We start from the raw sequence: 21,185 nt of genomic DNA, 5'->3' as shown, positions 1-21,185 counted from the left end.
TAAATTCAGTAGCTCTTTTGATATTACGCTGTCTTCTATTTTCCTTGCAGGCCCTGAACCTTAGGGAGATTAAGTCCTGTGTGTGCTGGGCTTTGCGCCATGTTACTTGTGGACAGTTTGCAGAGGTTTCAGTGGCTTTTTTGGTTTTCAGCAAAGTACAGTTGGTTAGGTGCAGACGAGAAATTTCCCATCTCAGTTTAGCAGGTGAAAACCTTTGTGTTAAAGGCTTCTCTGGAGCAGGCAGTGTCTCAGGTTTCTCGTTGTCTGAGCTGACTCACCTAGATGGACTCCTTTTCCAAATGGTTAAAAATACATAGATGTTTTTGATGGATGAATGGATGAGCAGAGTGTGGCATATACCTGTAATCAGATATTATTCAGCTTTGATAAAAAGGAGATTCTGACACGTTACAACATGGCTGAACCTGGAGGACGTTCTGCTAAGTGAAATAAGCCAGTCAAAAAAGACAAATATTGTGTGATGTCACTGCTGTGAGGTCCCTAGAGAAGTCAGATTCATAGGGACACAGTATCCTGGTGGGTGCCTGGGGCTGGAGGATGGGCAATGGGGCGTTAGTGTTTAAAGGGCACGGAGTGTCAGCTTTATGGGATGAGCAGTCCTGGAGGTAGAAGATGGTGATGGTTGCACAAGAATGTGAATGTACTTAATGCCACTGAACTGTACACTTACCGATGTTTAAGATGGCAAATTGTATGTTATGTGTGTTTCACCTCAACTTAAATATTGGAAAAAAAGTAATCTAGATGTGTGACGTGAGGAATGGCATATTTCAAGACCTTGGGCACTTCACCAACTTGTTGTATCACTACAGCATGCATTTTCCCCATGTAGAATGGGGAAAGACCTGATAAGTCTACAAATAAAGGATACAAGCCATTTGTAAAGCTACTTGTATTAAATACATGTTGCTAAAATAAAAACTATGTTATACAGTAGACCACTATCTAGTGAAGTGATTTTACTCCAAAACTTAAAAAATTGTTTCTGTGGGGCAAAGAGAGTGCACACAATAGTGCAGAGGCTCTCTCCCCTGCATTCACTTTATCACTTGTAGTTAAAATTACCAACTACTTCCTGTCACACACTGAGTACTTGAAGCACAGGGTGTGACATTCCCAAGTGCCCAGGACCTGCCCCGTGTAGACCAGCTTCCTGCTGCCGTGTTAAAGTGACACACAACACAGCATGAATGGACCACATCTACTGGACTGTTCGGCCTTATCTTTGACTTGGATTTGACCTCCTTTCTACACATGGAGTATATTTTCAATCTATGAGAACTTTTCAGAGCAAGCAAACTTGAATGATAGTTTTTATAGCCAACACCTGCCAGTAGCATTCGGTGTTTTTCACAAGGTGGATGAACAGTCTGGGAGGATTTGTGAAGCGGCCAGGAACCAAGATGCCATCTTGCCCTGCAGCTTCGTGGCTGGAGAGGGAGTGATGAGGGAAGGGCCGTACCGTGGTCCCACCCTGAGGACTGAGCCTTAGAAGGTGGGGAGCTGGAAGGGTAGTTTTTACAGTTGCTGTGGCCCAGCCACCTTCCTTTGCTTCCCTGCGTTACAGTTGAGTCCTCTCTGTATTTGAGTGGGGAGCCCTCTTGCCACCTCTGACCTCCTGGGTAAAGTACAGCTGTGCCATAAATGATGAGCTGATAGACCTTTAAGTCAGGGCTGATAGACCTTTAAGTCAGGAGTGTTACCTCATTTGCCTCATGGCGGGGAAATGTTCATTTTCATCTCCCTCCTTGAAAATCTCCACTGCCATTAAGTCTGGAAATTAACTGTACTGTATCCCAAATGTGAGAGTAACCTGTTTGAATTGTAGTGACCTCTTAGCAAGTTAAGAGGATCTTGATTGATTTTGTGCCTTACCAGGGTTTTGGGGTTTGTCCTGTGTTTAGGTAACATGTAAATTTCCCCAAGATGCTTCACTGTCTAACACAGTCGACTTCTGTTGGAAAGGATTACGCTTCAGGTTCTGGAACAGTGGGGCTAACGTAGAAAAAGATGAGTTGGGGGAGGTGAGAATCAACTTGCCTAAACCTAGAACTGCCTCTAAAGTTGTAGGTTGGAAAAGTCACCAAGAAACAAATTGATCATTACTATTATAGATTGCTATCAGTGAAAAACATTTTGGCTTTTAAAGGGCTCAGTCAGGCAGTTCAGGGCTGAAAATGAGGCCTGGGCCTAAAAATCCTGAAACGTACACAGGGTATTATCTGTTATGTGACTAGAGTAGAGAAATCAGCAGGAAAGTTTCAGTTAACTGGAGCCCAAGTTACTAAACATTTTCCTTAATTTTTTTTAAGAGAAAGTGTGAAAATAAGAAAAAGCAGTATTACTTTAAGCATTAAGAACATTCCCTGGCCTGCCTTGGAAGCCGTTCACATCTGAGTTCCTCTGTGTGTGTCTTAACCTCCCTAGCATTCTGTAGTGATATTTCATGTTCAGAATAAGGGCCCCAGGCCAGTGAGGGGCTTGAAACATGAACAGGTACATCACATTTGCCACCCTATATTTAAGGCAGGAACAGAGGGAGGTACAAAGAGTTTTTAGATTTTCCACAAGAGTGTTTTATTTGTTAGCCTCTAATTATCTTGTGGTTAGGATGGTACTTCATACCGACCTGATGATTAACCAGGAGGTCAGTTGAGTGGGATAGTCCCTCCTTGAGCATTCATTCCTTTTATTTGTGAAGGGATTACAGAGGACAGTTGGAAAAAAACAAGGGTTATTTTTGCTCATTTTGTTAAAGAAAAAAAATCTTTGAGTAGATAATCAGTGTACTGGCTTTAAGATTCAAACATTACAAAAGGGTGTCTTTCTCCCACCTCTGACCCCAGCGCCTCTCCCTAGAAGCAAGCACTTCCAGAGAGATGTCATGCATACATTAGTATATGTGGGTGTATTCGTTTCTTCAGCAAACACTGAGAGCTGCAATGTGCTAGGCCCTGTGCGAGGGGCTGAGAATGTGTAGCTTCCCCTCCCTCTTTAATACTTAACAGTAGATCACTTTTTTTGCACTAAAAGCAGCACTGTGTCTTGGAGACTGTTTTATATTGGTATTCATTGAACTACCTTATTCTTTTGAATAGCCATATAGTGTTATATTTTAATTGAAATAACATTTTGATCTTTTCAGGACAGTTTGAATGCTAGAACTTCTGCTTTGTTAAGTTAATCATGGTAATAAAAGATTCCATTCATTAAGTGCTCAGGTACTACGTTAATCTGGGCAGTGAGCCTCAGGGAGAGGAATTCTTTTTGTTTTTTTTTAAGATGAAAGTTACTTTAATTTATTTTTATTTATTTATTTATTTTTGGCTGTGTTGGGTCTTCGTTTCTGTGCGAGGGTTTTCTCTAGTTGGCGGCGAGCGGGGGCCACTCTTCATCGCGGTGCGCGGGCCTTTCATTGTCGTGGCCTCTCTTGTTGCACGGCACAGGCTCCAGATGCGCAGGCTCAGTAGTTGTGGCTCACGGGCCTCGTTGCTCCGCGGCATGTGGGATCTTCCCAGACCAGGGCTTGAACCCATGTCTCCTGCATTGGCAGGCAGATTCTCAACCACTGCGCCACCAGGGAAGCCCCAAGGGAGAGGAATTCTTAACCCCAGGGGCTCAGAGAGGCTGAGTAGCTTACCAGGAGTTAAAGTGTTAATAAGTGGTGACTCCTGTCTAGTTCTAACACAGTATGATGGTTATTTCAGCTAGTCACTCAGGTGTGCACTTCAGTTTAGGAAGAGATAACATACACCTGTCTCTATTTTTGCCCAGATTTTTTGTGATAAGCAGTTCTCTACCATAGTACCTATTGCTTGCAAGGTATGTGCAAAAGTATCCTGAGAGTATGATGTCTGGCAAGGACTTCAAATGACCTTGAGCGTGTTGACGAGTCCTGTATTTCAGGTAAGTAATAAAGTCAAGTGGCATATCTCCCCTGAGGTCCAGTCAGTGCTCCCATGGGTTAGAAACCTCAGCAGGCAGGCATCCTGTCACAGTCCAGCGCCAAGTGACATTCATATAGACGAGTCATGTGGAGAAGGCAGGGGTCCCCCCAGGTGTCTGACCTTTTCAGGGACCCTGTTTTACTGATGAGAACTGCGAACAGACCTGGTTTGTGAGTCACCCTTTGTCCGTTTTGGACTGTGAATAAGGGTGAGTAGGATTCTGTAGGGTGTACATACGATGGCAGGTAATTAATGCCTGAAGTTACGGTTGTGGCCTTTTACTGCTCTCCCCTGCACATAGGCTACTGGAAATTTCATCTCTTCCGAGTCTTCCTCTCTTAGTTTTCCTGCGTTGCGTTTGGCCTGCCAGCGCAGGGGTGGAATTCAGGATGCTGCATAAAGAGTACTGTGGAAGCCACCTGGTTCAGAGATGTTCACAACTACTGAAGCATAATTTTAAAACTTTGAAAAGTCCAGAGATTATGAACAGCACTGAAGTGAGCCAATCGACAGGAGGAGGGCAAAGGGCACGGGAGGCCAGTGTTGGCAAACCTTCCCTCCCCAGGCTTTTCTCTTGATGGTTTTGACAATGGCCTGGATGGTGTAAGGTGCCTGGGCTGTGGAAACCAGGTCGTGGGAGAGTGGAGAAGGCGGTGGGCTGTGTGTGTGTGTGTGTGTGAGCCCTCCCTGACAGGCCTCAAACTGGGGGGCTGCAGGAGTAGGCCGCAGAAAGATACGTGGGGAGGAGAAGAAGTGTATGGCCAGGACCAGAGGGAAGCACCTTTGGTCGTGCTGGTGGGGGACAGGTGCCACCTCCAAATAGACTTACAGGTAGGTGTGGGAAGCTGGAAACCCAGTGTAACCACAGAGGTTTCCTGAAGCTCGGTAACTTCTCTTATTCCAAAGTCCGTAGTAATGCTGCTTCTTTTTCCAGATCCTAAAATCAGAGGCATCTTTTTGAGGGCTTGATTTCTCCTAGGGTCTAGAGTTTCATTGGAAGTGTTCACTACTTGGGAGCACATTTTAATCAAATGGTGATTGCCATGGATCATACACATGGAGCTTAATATTAAGAGGACGGTCATTCATAGGTTCAAATAAATCAATGAATGGTTGATTTAATAAACTAAGGCAAGTTATCACTGGTTTAGAAAGGAAAAAGACAGCATTATTGAGATGTAATTCACGTAATATAAAATTCACCCTTTTAAATGGTACAGTTCAGTGTTTTTTAGTATTTTTACAGAGTTATACGGCAATCACTGCTGTTTTTTCAGAACACTTTCATCACCTCAGAATGAAGCCCTGTACCATTAGCGTTCTCTCCCTGTTCTCCCCTCTCCCTAGCTCCTGGCAACCACTGATCTACTTACTTTTTTTTTTTTTTGATCTACTTACTTTTTATGGATTTGTCTCTTCTGGACATTTCATATAGATGGACTCATACAACATGCATGGCCTTTTGTGACCAGTTTCTTTCACTTAGCATCATGTTTTCTAGGTTTATCTGTGTTGTAGCATGTATTGGTACTTCATTCCCTTTTATGGCTGAATAATATTTCATTGCTTGATACACCGCAGTTTATTCATTCATTAATTGATGGACATTTGGATTCTTCCCCTTTTTTGGCTATTATAAACATTTGTGTTCAGTGTTTGTGAGGACATATGTTTTCATTTCTCTTGGGTATCTGTCTAGGAGTGAAATTGCTGGGTCATTTGGTAACTCAACATTTAACTTTTTGAAGATGTCACTGATCTTTTGAGCCCTCTGTCAGAGGATCTCCACAGACCCCAACAAATATCCCTATTGAGTTTGAGAGGATATTGGACAAGATTATTGTTGCTTTGACCCATTGTGATCTTTTAACCAGCAACTTTTTTTTTTTTTTTTTTTGCGGTACGCGGGCCTCTCACTGTTGTGGCCTCTCCCGTTGCGGAGCGCAGGCTCAGCGGCCATGGCTTACGGGCCCAGCCGCTCCACAGCACGTGGGATCTTCCCGGACCGGGGCACGAACCCGTGTCCCCTGCATCGGCAGGCGGACTCTCAACCACTGCGCCACCAGGGAAGCCCTTACCAGCGCCTTTTTTCCCCTTGCTTCCAGTGATCTTGGTTTTATACATATACTAAATTACCAACTGATTTTTGAGAAGAGTTCATTATAGTATATGCTGGTGATTGTGTATGAGATGCCATAAAGTTTTATGTGAAACAACCTCTCTTTATTAAAAATTACATTTATAAAGTAGTAAAGAATAAAGTTTTGAAAATAATAAAATAGCTTTATCAAATCTGAACATTTGGCTTCAGGTTCCCTTCTTTTGCCCAGAGGTAACCGCCATTTTGCATTGGTGTTAAAATTCTGTTTCATTCTGAAGTAAGATTCTGATCTTTAGAACAGAATTTTGAAGTCTTTCATAACCTGTGTATTTGGTCTAAGTGCTGAAACATTAGAGCATTTTTTGTGACAGGTGTACTTGCAGTAGGGTGGTTCACGTATGGGGGGTTAATAATCCTGTGAGTCATGGAGCCTTTGGTTCATGTTTGACTGTAGGTAACCAGTTGTCATCTAGGCTTCTATTTTAAGAAGACCTTTCACACCAGGAAGGCGTGATGATATTTCCTGCTGTGAGGAACTTTGAGAGGAAGTAGCATCAAATGCCAGATCTTAGTTTCGTGGAGTGGTTTTTGTTTTGAAATGATTTTGTGGAATTTTTCAGGGTTCTTTTAAAATTAATTGCAATCGGGCTTCCCTGGTGGCGCAGTGGTTGGGAATCCACCTGCCAATGCAGGGGACACGGGTTCGAGCCCTGGTCCGGGAGGATCCCACATGCCGCGGAGCAACTAAGCCCGTGCACCACAACTACTGAGCCTGAGCTCTAGAACCTTCGAGCCACAGCTACTGAAGCCCGCGTGCCTAGAGCCCGTGCTCTGCAACAGGAGAGGCCACTGCAGTGAGAAGCCCGCGCACAGCAACGAAGACCCAACGCAGCCATAAATTAATTAATTAATTAATTAATTGAAAAATAAAAAGGGAAATCTCTTTTTTAAAAATGTAAATAAATAAATAAAATTACAATCAATGCGATGCCAACTGTGATAGTTTCTTTGACCCGTTTCTGGATCAACTAAAATTTTAGATTATCTGCTGTTTTACATCTTCCAGTTTTATTTTCTCCTCTTAATGATTAGTGCAGTTAATTATCGCTTCATTTGAGGTGGGTAAAGAATTGACATTTATCAGTTTGGGGGGAAGTTACTTAGCATAGAATCACTAAGGCGTACATCAAGAAATCCATTTAAATAAAGTTGCTAACTTTCAGTATGTTTCATAGTTTATTTTCATTAACTATTTTTCCCTTATTGACATACTTACAAATATTCCCTTTGCAATAATTTTTTTAACTTTAAAATATTTCATGCCATTTGTTAACTTTATGTATATCTTGAAGCATTAAAAAATTTCATTATCTTCACTAGCAGTTTAATGGTTTAAAAAATTATATTTTTGATAATATCAGGTTTTAATTGATTAAAAAACAGGTCAAACGAGATATGAGACAGGAGTTCTGACACCACTGACAGGTGAAGAGTGAACTGGTGTGGCTCTGTTTTAGGACACTTTGGCAGTAGGCATCAAGAAATTTTAAATTGGTAGTGCCCTTTGGTCCAGAAAACCCAGCTTTAAAGGGTCTCCTCAAGATTTATGCAATCTTGTGCATAAAGATTGACATATAGGTATACATTTGTAGAGTTGTGTGTAGAAGTAAAAAATAATGGGAAAACTCTGTCTTTAGCATTAGGCAGTTGGTTAAACCATGCTGTATCTTTAAGGTGAAATTCCATGCACAATTAAAAATGATGTTTTTAATGCTGAATTGAGGGAAAATGCTCATAATATAAGTGGAAAATGAACTTTGTAGAGCAGTATATTCACCATGATCCCTTTTTTTTTTTTTTTTGCAGTACGTGGGCCTCTCACTGTTCTGGCCTCTCCTGTTGCGGAGCACAGGCTCCGGACACGCAGGCTTAGCGGCCATGGTTTATGGGCCCAGCCGCTCCGCGGCATGTGGGATCTTCCCGGACCGGGGCACGAACCCGTGTCCCCTGCATCGGCAGGTGGACTCTCAACCATTGTGCCACCAGGGAAGCCCCATGATCCCAATTTTAATAAAAAGAAAGAAATTGGGAAAAGGAGCTTAGGAAAATGACAAGAAAAAATATATACTACAGTGTTCAAAGTGGTTATATTTGAATCATAGAATTTGGGAAAGTAGTTGTCTTTTTTATTTTGGGGGGGTCTTTCAGATTCATGTACACACAAGTTTTTGGAACCTGGCTTTTAAAATCTGAAAGTCAAACAATTTAATACACGTTAAGGCAGCCTACTTTAGTTGCTTCAACAACTGATAAACTTAATTGAGTTTGAAAAAATACGCCAGGTCACCCAGGTCCTTCGTCACTTGTGGTGTGTAGGTGATCTTGAATGTGCCAAGAGCAGCACAGCACTACCAAGCAACTACTTTGTGGCTCTGTTTTCACAAATCCATTTTCTTCAGCATATAAACCAGTTAGCCTTTTGGTTCTTCAGTTTGGAGTTGGTTCTTTGTTTTTGCATGGTTTCTTTTCAAATATCCTTTATGTTCTATGTGTGTTGTCATTTGATGAGTCAAGTTATTCTCAATTGTAAGTTAATTCTTGATAAGCTGTATATCAAGAGAAATTGAAATTATGATTTTCGCATCTCATCAGCAGTCTGTAAAAGCAGCTCTGTGTTCTGCTCGTTATTCCATTGGTACCGTTTGAGGGACCTGTGGGGTGAGGATTAGGGACGCACACTCAGCTGGATCCCTAGGGCACTGGTTAGAATTCCCGCCAGCAGTGACTTCTCTTTTCAGTGTCCTACCTGCCATGGCTTGCTTACATATGTTGAATATGAAATAAATACGTTACTCTCATCTTATTTGATATTTTGCTTATGTGAGTATCTCTGTGCCTCCTAAGTTTAATTATGACATGTATGTTTATTATAAAGATCTTCTGCCACATGGTAAAAAGGTTGAAGTTTCAGACTTCTTTGGAATCCTTGAGCGTTCCTGGGGTTTTACTTGGAAGGATATTCTTGACAAATCCCATGGTAAATTGGCTGTTGTATTTCTGCTGTCATTCTGTGGCGTATCTTCCCATCGTATCTTCTTCCTAGTCGTATTATTTAGCTCATTAGTGTCTGACATTTTTCTAGGTGTTTTCTGACGGTTTGGGTCATCTGTGACAGTGACATTGTTTCATTTATTTTGATTGTCACTTAAAAATCATCCATGTTTTACTTCTTCCCACTAGGGCCTATTGGGTGAGCGGCTACAGATAATACAAGAAATGAAGGATTTCCAGATTGTGGGCTTGTTTGTGGCCAAGCCGGCCTGCTTTCCTTCTTTGGGACTCTGGGGATAAACTGAATCGAGTTACACAGCATAGAACAGTAGTTCATCTGTTTGCTCTCGCCGTGGACTGAGCTTTCGAGAGTATGTGACAGGAAGGAAAACTAGGGCTTTTAACTGATGTCATGCCTGTCCTGTTGCTTGGTAGCCAGAGGCCCGTGCTGGCTGTGCCTGGCTGTGACAGGCCCTTGTGACAAGCCATGCACTTGGGGTGCGGGCCTGAGTGGAGGGGAAAGGAGAAGGCTGCCCTTCTGTGTCTACGCCTGCCTGCTTCCTGTGTCTTCCTGAGCTGGGGTCGACAGCTAGCTTGCCTCCTGGGAAAGTAGGTCCTTATTCCTGGCAGAGGTTCCCAGATGCCATGATTGCTTTTCTTTAAATAAGCTGTTGAAAAATATTCTTTAAAATGACTTTTATTTACATCTGTGAAACGTTGTTTCTGTAGAAGCACATACAAGTTTCACTGGTGAAGAAAAATGAGATTTTTTTTTCCTTTCTAAACCATTGAGATATAGTTCACATATCACAGTTCACCTGCTTAAATTGTAGGATTCAGTGGTTTTTGGTATATGGGTTTTTTTTTTTTTTTTGGCCGTGCAGCATGTGGGATCTTAGGTCCCCCACCAGGGATTGAACCCGCATCCCCTGCATTGGAAGCTCAGAGTCTTAACCAGTGGACTGCCAGGTAAGTTCCAGCATAGGGTTTTTAATATATCCACAGGTATGTGCAGCCATCACCACAGTCAATTTTAGAACAATTTCATACCTCGAGAGGAAACCCTGTCGCCTTTAGCCCCCTTCTGCCCCGGCCCTAGGCACCCACTCTGCAGATTGCCTCGTTCCGGACACTTCATACGAATGGAATCATTTAATATCTGGTCTTTTGTTCTGGCTTCTTTCACTGAGCATGTTTTTAAGGTTCATCCATGTTGTAGCTTGTGTCAGGACGTCATTCCTTTTTTAAAAATTGTGGTAAAATATGCATGGCATAAAAGTTACCATTTTAACCATATTTAAGTGTATAGTTTAGTGGCATTAAGTCGGTCACGTTCAAACATCACCACTGTTGATCGCAAGAATGTTTTCATCTTGCTAAACGGAACCTCTGTGCCCATTAAACCGTAGTTCCTCATCACTGCCGGTAGCCCCTCTTTGAATTCATTAGCTCACTCCGAATCTGTTTTACTTATTTTGTGTGTTTCCTGGAATGAGGTATGTCCTTTAGAAGTCTAGCCCTGCTGACAGCTTGAGTTTAGCCCTGTGAGACCTGTCTAGAGGCATCTGATCTCCAGAACTGTAAGATAATAAATGTGTGTGTGTTTTTTTAAAATTAATTAATTAATTTATTTTTGGCTGTGTTGGGTCTTCATTGCTGCGCAAGGGCTTTCTCTAGTTGCGGCGAGCGGCGGCTGCTCTTCCTTGCGGTGCGTGGGCTTCTTGTTGCCATGGCTTCTCTTGTTGCAGAGCACGGGCTCTAGGCGCGCGGGTTTCAGTAGTTGTGGCACGCAGGCTCAGTAGTTGTGGCTCGTGGGCTCTACAGCTCAGGCTCAGTAGTTGTGGCGCATGGGCCTAGTTGCTCTGCGGCATGTGGGATCTTCCCGGACCAGGGCTCGAACCCGCGTCCCCCACATTGGCAGGCGGACTCTTAACCACTGCGCCACCAGGGAAGCCCTGTGTGTTGTTTAAAGCCACGAAGTTTGTGGTCGTAAGTGACAGCAGCCACAGGAACAGAGACATTTGTCTTATGCAAGTTAGTACAGACCCGTCCTGACGTCGGGCTCCTGTGATGGATGGCGGTGCCCGCAGCACCACTGTGTGTCTGGCATGGCACGTGGTGCCCTCCTGCTTGTGTCCCGTCTCTCAGCATGAGGGTAAAAGCAAGGATTCTGGAGCCAGATGCCGTCTTCCATTGTGGCTCTGCCACTTTCTTGCTTTGTCTCCTCCTCTGTGTGATGGAGGCAGTACTGGCACTGCCCTGTAGGTTGTCGGGAGGATGGAATGACCCCACCCTTGTTGCGTGCTCAGGACGTTGCGGCCCCAGGGCTCCGTGACCCTGAGGTCTTACAGTGACTAGATTTAAGTGCTGCTCCTTTACAGAGGAGTGCATTTTTGAGGGTCACAGAGGTTTAGCAGCGTGCCCAAGATTACACAGCTAGTAAGTGCAGAACTAGGGTTTGAATCGGCTCCCTGGCTCTGAAGCCTGTGGCTTTTCTTTTACATGATGCCCTCCCCCAGGAAGAGGGGACTGTCCCTTGGGGAGCTTACAGTCTAAATTAGAGAGCCAAGGCTGACCACCAGCCTATTAGAGAACAATATAAGATGGTCATTTGGAGAAGGGAGGTTCTGGAAGAGTGCTGTGGGTCATTGTCATTTTCAGAAAATCTCTATTGAGCATCCACCATCTGGGGCCACTGGGCCTTGAGAATTGAAGTTAGACGTGACCCCTGTCTTCAGGAGCTAGCAGGGAAGACAGCAAAAGATTGTTGAGGAGGTTGGACTTGGAACTTGGTTGTTTCTTTTTTGTTTTGTTTTTTGCGGTATGCGGGCCTCTAACTGTTGTGGCCTCTCCCGTTGCGGAGCACAGGCTCCAGACGCGCAGGCTCAGCGGCCATGGCTCACGGGCCTAGCCGCTCCGCGGCATGTGGGATCTTCCTGGACCAGGGCACGAACCCGTGTCCCCTGCATCGGCAGGTGGACTCTCAACCACTGCGCCACCAGGGAAGCCCTTGGAACTTGGTTTTAAACAGTAGGTAGTTTTTATTTTTTTATAAACTTATTTTATTCATTTATTTTTGGCTGTGTCGGGTCTTTGTTGCTGCGCGCGGGCTTTCTCTAGTTGCGACGAGCGGGAGCTACTCTTTGTTGCGGTGCATGGGCTTCTCATTGCGGAACATGGGCTCTAGGCACACGGGCTTCATCAGTTGTGGCTCACGGGCTCTAGAGCGCGGGCTCAGTAGTTGTGGCGCACAGCCTTAGTTGCTCCGCGGCATGTGAGATCTTCCTGGACCAGGGCTCGAACCCATGTCACCTGCATTGGCAGGCGGATTCTTAACCACTGTGCCACCAGGGAAGCCCAGTAGGTAGTTTCTAGATGGCAGAGAAGAGTGAGGAGTTTCCAGATTGGAAGAACAGGAGTAAGTGGATGTGGTGACACTGCATCAGTTACTACTAGGTTTAGCTGCTTATAACAGAGGGCCCCAGAGTCACAGTGGTTAAACAACATAGAAATTGATTTCCATTGTGCATTAAAGAGGTCCAGGAGAAGCCAGGCTGAGCAGGTGTGGCGGCTTCACGGCTTGGTGGGGATGCAGACGCCTTTCGGCTAACCGCTCTGCCATTCCTAGGCTGTGGCCGTTAGTCTCGTGATCTAGGAAGCTGCTGAAGCTCTGGCCGCTTGTGCTAGTTCGGGGCCTCGCGCGAAAGTGGAAACGCCACTAGGTATTTCAGCAGCCATAGAGGATTTAATATAGGGAATCGGGTGAACAGGCAGCGGAGAGCCAAAACAGCAAAAAGGAACAGAATTGATTAAAATAAGGAATACTAAGTGTGCAGGAAGCAGGCTCCTGGGGCTGGGGGACAGGGAAGAGGTTGGGGTGATCAGAACCTGGAAGCTGAGAGGAGGGGCCCACAGGGTTGGGATCCCGACCTCCAGGGAGAGGGCACTGCTTGGCTATTGCTGGGGACCCTGAGGCTGGTGCTGGGGTCGCCCAAAGAAGTGAGGATGGGAACGGGCGGGTTGCGCCGCCGCACGCGGGCAGGAGCGGCCAGCAGACACGTCTGCCGCCAGAACCTGATGAATGGGAGCAGCTGATAAAGGAGGTTTGTCATCGGCAGAGTCCCAGCCCAGCATCACAGCAGAACTGGAGTGGGAATTTGGAGCCCAGAGGCAGTAGCTTAGCCCTGACCCACCACTGTCTCCTCGGTCCACACAGCAGGATGGATGGGGAAGAGGGGGCAAGCGCATGAGCATGTCTGACGTTGATTTCCCAAAAGCCACATAGACACTTCCTTGACATTTTATTTGCCAGGACTTGGTCGCACAGGCCCGGGCAGCTGGTAAGTAGAGTCCTGACGCAAGACACGTTGCTGCCTGAGCACAGCCCAGGTTCTCTAACCCAGGAGGGTGGGGAGTGTCTGCCACAGGGGTGGAACTTTGAGCATTTTTGTGGCACCGTTAATGCAGCAGCGTTAACAACCTCCAGATAAAACGTTCTCCCTGTTATCTTTCTTCCTCACACAAAATGAACTCTGTCTCTTGGACCATTTTTTGACGGTGCCTGTCACTGTGTGCTCAGGATCCCTGTCTGACTGGGCGTGTGATGATGCAATTTAGGTTCGTTTTTAGCCTCACTTTGGGGAACGTAGCCTCACTAAGACTGTCAGTGGATAGAACAGGGAAAGAGGCTGCTGGCTTCTGTGACTGGGGGATGTCGTTCTAGGAAGCTGTGGTCCACCTTGCTGATAACGTTTTCTCCACAAGTTGCGCCTGTACTGCTGTGTGATATTGATGCATCTGACAGGCAGGTGTAGACTCAGGGTTTGCTGAAGTATCTGGTTCAGACATTGTCCCATGATTTTGAATTCTGTCTTACAGTTTTATGTGTGCCTTCTTCATTGGAGCGGAAGTTGCTCAAGGGCAGGGACCAGAGCCTGTTTCAGTGTTGTGTTACCCGAGCTTCCAGCGTGGTGCTTTGCTTATGTAATAGTTCCCTGCAGTTTACTGACTGTCTATGAATAGGACTGGGGGACTCTGAAGTCTACTACAGATGAGGTGCCTCTGGTCTCGAATTCCTAATTGTACAGTATTTTGTGTTCATTTAACTCCAGTCCCCGCATTAACTAACCACCCTCTGCACCTAATCATTTCCAACCCAGGCAGGTGATTTGTCCCCGAGGCTATGCTTTCCTGTTTAAACGTCCCCTGTAACTTGTTGCTTGTCTTTGGTAGTCACAGTAGAAGGTTTAGGGTATTGAGAGCTCTGAGAGCTCCAGTAATTGTTAATGTTGCAAATTTTTTGAAAAGGCTGTTAGGCAAACCTGGTTGAGAAGGGGTGGATCTTTCCACTTCAAGTGGAAAGTCCTGTAGGAGATGGTTTAAGTATTGCCCCAAGAGTTTAACCTGGCAGTGATGGGTATATGATGGGAATTTTGGATCATACGTGAATGTGGGCTGGAAGGGAGGCATCTGGGATTTCCCCCCATTCCCAGGGCTGAAGAGGGTCTCCTCGCTCCTTGTCACTCTCTGAGGCAGATGCCACATGCAATTATAAAAACTCCCCCCATTGCTGTCCTAGAAGAACAGATCCGGAATTTGCCTGTTTTTAATGTGACTCGTGGAATTGATCTGAGAACTGTGGAGTTAATCATTTATGTTGCTAGTATCCAGAGAGATTAAATGAAGACTTAGATGAGGACAGTTCTTGTGGGATGGATCCTGACTTCTCATCCACACGCGATTTAGCTTGCTTTCAAAATACAGATCCTTACGGTCCTCTTGTTTCTGACAGAGGTGGCCTCAGTAACATGCTGTTCCAGTGCTCCTTACCCGACACTCTGGCCACCGTTGGTGACGAGCCTCGGAAGGTGCTCCTGCGGCTGTACGGTGCAATTCTAAAGATGGTGAGTTCCTCGGCTGCTTGGGGATGGGAGGGGCCTGGTCACAGTTCTCATCCTCTTCCCAGATTACCGGGGAAGAGACTTAAAATATGTTAGTGGTGGTGTAAGAGCTATTTAAATATATTGCTTTTGCTTTAATTGGGCTGCACAACTTGGTTTTTTGTTTATATTCTAAGTAAATTCTGTCTTTACTTAACTATTTGTTAGTAAACTAGTACAAATACATCCAGCTTTATATCCATAGGAAGTACAATGTTGGTTAAATCTTTAATAGTTTTGGATAATGCTTGGATTTTCCACACATTGAAATGTTCAGCTCAGACTTAGGTTGTAAAATTCGAATGTGGGGAGAGCATCATCAAAAAGGGTTTACAGGATAGTCCCAGTGGAAAAGTGTGAGCTCAGTGAAGCCGGATTTATTAACTGCCTCCCTTTGAGATTTCTTTAAAACTTTGAATTTGTTAGATTCCTAATCTTTCTAAATTTTTATATTACTTAAATAATTGAGTCTATCGGTTAAAGTACCTTATTTGTTGAATTGTCTTAACCAGTTATAGGATATCCCAAATGTCTGGATTAAAAAAAAAAGCTATACCATGAATTTATCATTTTACTGACCACACATATAAATGTGTATGTTTCTGTGGTAGAATTTTGATACCCATTTAAATCTTCCTTGGAAGGGCCCATTTTGACCTTCATGAAACGGAGAATAGTTTTCTCACTCAGTTTTTTTTTTTAAAGACTAGTCTCTTTCAGCTCAGTCGAAAAAGCAGGTCATGTCCATATCCGTGATGATTTGATTATATGTTTAGAAATATTAAAGTTAAAATTGGCACTCTGGATATTAACTCATTTAAAAACATTGTCATGATGTGACTGAACCTTTTCGTTGGGTAATTTTCCCTTAACCCTGTCCAGCTGTGAGAGTGGTCAGGGTCTGAGGTTAGGAACAAGCTAGCGTGTCTGAGGAAACCCGAGGCCACTTTGGCATTAGGTTCACGTGCTGACTGACGGCCGACCCTGCCCCCGACTGACAGTGTACAAGCAGAACAGGGTCTGTGCTTACCATGCAGTCCAGTTTTTTATTTAATCAAGTTGCAGTTTCAGAGCAGTTCTTGAACTATACCCAATTAATGTCCTTTTGGGACTTTTAATGAAATCAACCTTCAGCTATTTTTTTCTCTGAGGACTTGCTGTAACAATTAAGTCCCATTTCTGCCCATTCGTTTCGTGTGCTTTCATTTAAGCAACTCTTTAAAAATACTTTAATAACTAGCTGCTGGAATTGCATGCGATATGAGACTATTTAAATCTGATTTATGGAGGCTTTGTTTCTATTTCAACTTAAATAGGAGCGTTTTCAGTGTGCACGGTGCGCTCCTCCTAGGCCGGGGGCAGGCCCTGTGCCCTGAGAGCAGCAGAGACCTGTGGAGGTGAGGGGATGCTCTGATGCATGCTGTCCAGGACGCCGGTCACCAGCCACTTGCGGCCCTCATATGCCTGAAAAGTGGCAAGTGCAGCCAAGGAATGGAGTTTAAAATTTTAAGTAATTTTACTTAATTTAAATTGCAGTGGTTACATGGAGCTGGTGGCTGCTGCGTTGGCTGGCACGTGTGCCCTGTTAAGGACAGCTAACTTAGTAACAGCCGGCTGCAACGCAGGCCGTGACCTTGCAGTTTTCTTTTCCCCTAATAAAGATTCACCATCAGTAGTTAATATTTTGTCCTTTTTGAAATTTTAGCAGTCTAGAATTATTACCTGATAGTACTTAAGTGCAATAGAAATGTCTGGAAATAGAATTTGAACAGAATTCGATGTCCCTATTTATTTTTAAGGGGAAAAAGACTATTAGGTAACTCAGTAGAAAAATAGAGAAGAATTGAAGCCACTTAAAGTGGAATTAACTTTTACCAAACGAATGGATCAGAGTATGTTTTACATGCAGTTAATGGGGGAGGAGGGGTCAGCACTCTAGATTTAGCTTCTCAATTCTATTCTTACTAGGCTGTTAGTTTCCATTCCTGAAACTGCATCTGCTGATGAAGAGTAGAAGCTGTGCTTGAAAGCACATGGGTGGAAAGGCAGGCAGGTAGCTCACACGATGGATAACGAGCAAGCGTCTGACAGTCTCACACCTGACTCTGGCGACAAACTCATTTTCGTTAGAAACAAGCTGTTCCTTTGCTTTGTAGGTGGGACTCAATGTTTTCAATATAATTACTCAGTTGATTGAGTCCCTAGTTCAAGTACACTTTTTTTTTTTTTTTTTGCGGTACGCGGGCCTCTCACTGTTGTGGCCTCTCTCGCTGCGGAGCCCAGGCTCCGGACGCGCAGGCTCAGCGGCCATGGCTCATGGGCCCAGCCGCTCCGCGGCACGTGGGATCTTCCCGGACCGGGGCACGAACCCGCGTCCCCTGCATCGGCAGGCGGACTCTCAACCACTGCGCCACCAGGGAAGCCCTCAAGTACACTTTCTTGTTGAAGTTTGAACTTAGTAAAACCATGAAACCTACAGCCTCAAGTATTTTTGGTTCCCAAGTTCTTTGGGGTTTGGCAGGGGCACTCGCTGCCAGTTAGAGTTTCGGACATTAATGGCCATTTGAATACTTTGGCAACATGAGGAGGGGAAGAAATTCAGGAACTCCGAACAGGAACTTCAGTTTAAGTGAGAAGGAAAGTAAGGGGCCGAGACTAAGCAGTCAGTAGTTCTCGAGGCCGACGGCGGTGCCGTGCACTTTACAAGTTGAGCTCTCACGGCGTGGTGCCGGGGATTTCACCAGAAATGGCCCAAACTGATAGTAACTTGCCAGGATTCGCATTAATTAAGAGACGTGGCTGAGCAACTGTGGAACCCAAATAATAAGTCACATTACTTTCATAAATGCATGGATTGAAGACAGAAATATCATGCAAATCAAATGTTATGCTTTCCTTATTTTTGCCTCTACTTAGAGGAGAGCACACACACACATCCCTACACATGCATGTGCGTTTGTACAAATACAACTTGGTATTTCCTAAACTGGCCATATACATGCAGTTGTCACATCCTTCAAGGTGGATTAGAATGAGCTCCTTCCCTGAAACATGTTAATTGATGACTGCACATAATGATAGACTTACGTATTTTCTCAGAATGTTTAGCTGTTTTGCTTAATTACATGATAGACTGGTTTAGTTTAGTATGTCCCTTCTTTCCCTTTCTCCTCCTTGTTCCAGCTTTGGAATTTTTTACCTCTGTGAGAATCAAATATTATGTAGCAGTAATTTGTTGATTTACATTTACAAGTAACTTGGTTTAAAATAACGAGATGCTTCTCGACTTTCTTGTTTTTCTTCATCTTGGTGTTGCGAGATGTCTGACTTCCTTTATTTCCATAGCAGCCCTGAAATGACTGCTCTCTGGTGCAGTTCACTAAGGGTTAAGTAGCAGAAGGCCAAGGTAAAACCTCCTGGTTGGGTTTAAGGCCCACAGTTCTGTCCCACAAACAGCTATCTCTGCCACCCCCCTCCATTTCTGTATAAGATGAGACATAAGCAGACTTCCCAGCTGTACCCTGGATGTTTTGTTTAGGATTTGTGTTAATTTTAGGGCGTATGGAAAGTCCTGTGTTGGACAAGGGGGAAAATGGGTCCTTTTGAGAATAAAACAAGGTAAGACACACACAGCTTCGAAAAACTGCCACACCACACGATATTATTTGCAGGAGACTATTAAATATAAAAATATTGGTGTGATCTTAAAACAGTGAATGTCAGTAGAATTCAGTGTCTGTTTCACATAGGCCAGCCTTAACTTTAATGACAAGGAGGTTATTCTCATTAGCTGCATAGACGATGGAAACCGAATTCAACTATAAAATTACCCGTGACTAAGGCAGGTAGGATAGCTCGGTAGAAGTTTTGAGAAGTACTGGTTTATCCTTTGCCATTGTGGAAAGAGATGTAATTGCTAGATGAGAGCTTGAAACGATAAAATTAGCTGTCAATGTAACTTGATTTTTTTCCTTTCTGGTACTGGGAAGGAACATGAGCTCTGCATCGTCCAGTAGCAGCCTTTTCCCAGAAGCAAGTTTGGCTGATTACAAATAACCAGTTTGCTTATTTATCATGAATTGTGGAAGACACAAATGTCAGTACGTATTGTTCTTTCAATGTAACCTGTGCCAGTTGGCGGAAGTCTCAGAGGGGGCTTTGTCCCTGCCTCTGTCAGAACAGTGACTGTGTCGAGCCAGTCCCTTCTCTGCATGAATGGAGAGATTTGGCCTCACCGTTTTGAACGGTCTCACAGGCATGAACGTTTATAATACACCAGCGATCTCTCGAGTGCTGTCTGGGAAAATTTTGTTTTTGTTCTTTGAGTAGTAGAAGGCTAATACTAGTGTTTGTTGACGTACTAACCATAATTAAATGAAAGGCACCAAGGCACAACGCAGATATGTATCAGTGACTCAAAAGAGTACCGTTTGGGACACGGTCTTTTCTGAATCCAGAAAACAAAATGTCTTCTTCCCTGTTTTCTCTTAACCCCAGTTTAATTAAAAATTCAGTCACGATAAATTACAGAGCAGCCTACAGATAGCTGGCAGTAAACTCTTGGCTACTGAGAAGCTGTCTGCTTGCGGCACTTCCCTCTGGAGCTGAGACGGCATGGCTGCCGCTCCCCGTGCAGAGCCCTGCTCCGTCCCGAGAGGCTGAGCACATGTCCCTGCTAACTGAACACGGTGCATTCGATTTTTTTTCTCATTGTATTAGGTCATCATGACCTAATTTACTCTGGTTTTAAAAACTCCCCTTGTATGTGTTGAGCATGGTGTAATTATACCTATTTCTAAGGCAGTCAAAACCTCCCTCTCAGAAGTGAAACATGTTTCTAGCATTGCGTGTTCCCATTTGGTCTAACCTAGTATTTCTTCCATTAATACTCTCCAAAGATAGTTGCCAAATTACAACCTACAGTGGTACCACCTTCCGTACCTGCTTTGGTGCCTTCTTTTGATAACTAAATAAACCACAAACTACTGTGTCTAATTTTGACATATGCAAAGTGTCTTTGTCTTGCTGGTCTTAAATGTTTGGGCTTTAGAGCATGAAGCCAATACAGATTTCTGGTCCCTGGAACGCTGGTGTGACCGCAGCCCGCCCTCTTGGGAAGGAATGTCTTTGTGTTGGGTGGCGTGAAGGGCGTTGGGGGTAATGTACCACTTTAGCTGTATGTGCATGTGTTCTCTGCTGCAGGCTTGTCCATGCGATCGTGCCTGGAGCACTCTGGTTTCCAGGTGACAGACACGATTCACGGTATAGTATGAGTCCTCTGAAGTTGGAGCATTCTCTACAGCTTTAATTTCTTTCTTTTAGTTCTTGGTTTCAAGAAATGTTTTTTAAAAACAAAGTTGTAATGCTTATGTTAAGTAGCACCAGCTACAGTCTGTGCTTGCTTAAAGAGGTACAGTAGTTAAGATTTCAGAATGTTGAATATATCACTTTGGGTTTTTTGGTTTTTGGTTTTGTTTTTTGGTTTTTTTTTTTTGGTCCAAAGCAGATCAGACCCTTTCTTCTGTTTCCTCAGTAGAAAATGACAAACATTTCGTAATTTTAGAAATTTATGGGCCTCAACTTGAAAGTTCATCTGAAGTATTTAGCTGCTTCTTCCTTCATACCACTTTCAGCCTTAAGGAAATGCCATGTACATATTGATGTGTTGGTTAGACTTAGAAACCTCCTTCTCTGTCCTAATCATTTAGTGTCCTTCTCGCCCACCCTGTGCCTTTATGAAGCTCAGCAGTGCTGATCTGAAGTGGGAGGACACAGGCTGGAGAAGCGAAGGCCCTCTTCCTGGACACGTGTTGCTTACAAGTCAACCCTTGGGGTGCTCATGCCGAAGGAACTCAGAAGCCTTTGGAGTCTTGGGGCCTCAGGTTACCCTGGATCAGACCTCAATTTTGAGAAGGTCCTGAAAGGCGCCTTCTTTACCTGGACTTCCACTCACCTGTCTTTCTCCTAGTTCACGTCTGCCTAGAGCCTTTTAGACATTCTAGTCTCCTCTTGATGTTCATCAAGACATCCGATTTTGTGAAGTTCAGCAGGGTCACATTGTCTTAGATTTGGTCCTTGGGCAGATTGAACGTACTCTAGAAAAACGTTAGGAATCATTTGTCTCTT

General features: G+C 44.3%; 1 protein-coding gene across 2 annotated transcripts in view; it reads left to right on the top strand.

Moving 5' to 3' along the window:
- The window catches only part of CHKA (choline kinase alpha), a 62,007-nt gene that overhangs the window by 10,203 nt on the left and 30,619 nt on the right, over positions 1-21,185 (top strand). For both annotated transcript variants that reach the window (XM_082661225.1, XM_082661224.1), the window contains exon 2: positions 14,912-15,023. In XM_082661225.1, coding sequence (XP_082517351.1) covers positions 14,912-15,023 — 112 coding nt within the window. The remainder of the gene's footprint in view (positions 1-14,911; positions 15,024-21,185) is intronic.

Source organism: Grampus griseus (genome assembly GCF_964374135.1).
Source record: "Grampus griseus genome assembly, chromosome: 8".
Lineage (NCBI taxonomy): Eukaryota > Metazoa > Chordata > Mammalia > Artiodactyla > Delphinidae > Grampus > Grampus griseus.
The sequence above is the reverse complement of the archived record's forward strand: the minus strand, read 5'-3'. Positions and strand labels throughout refer to the sequence as shown.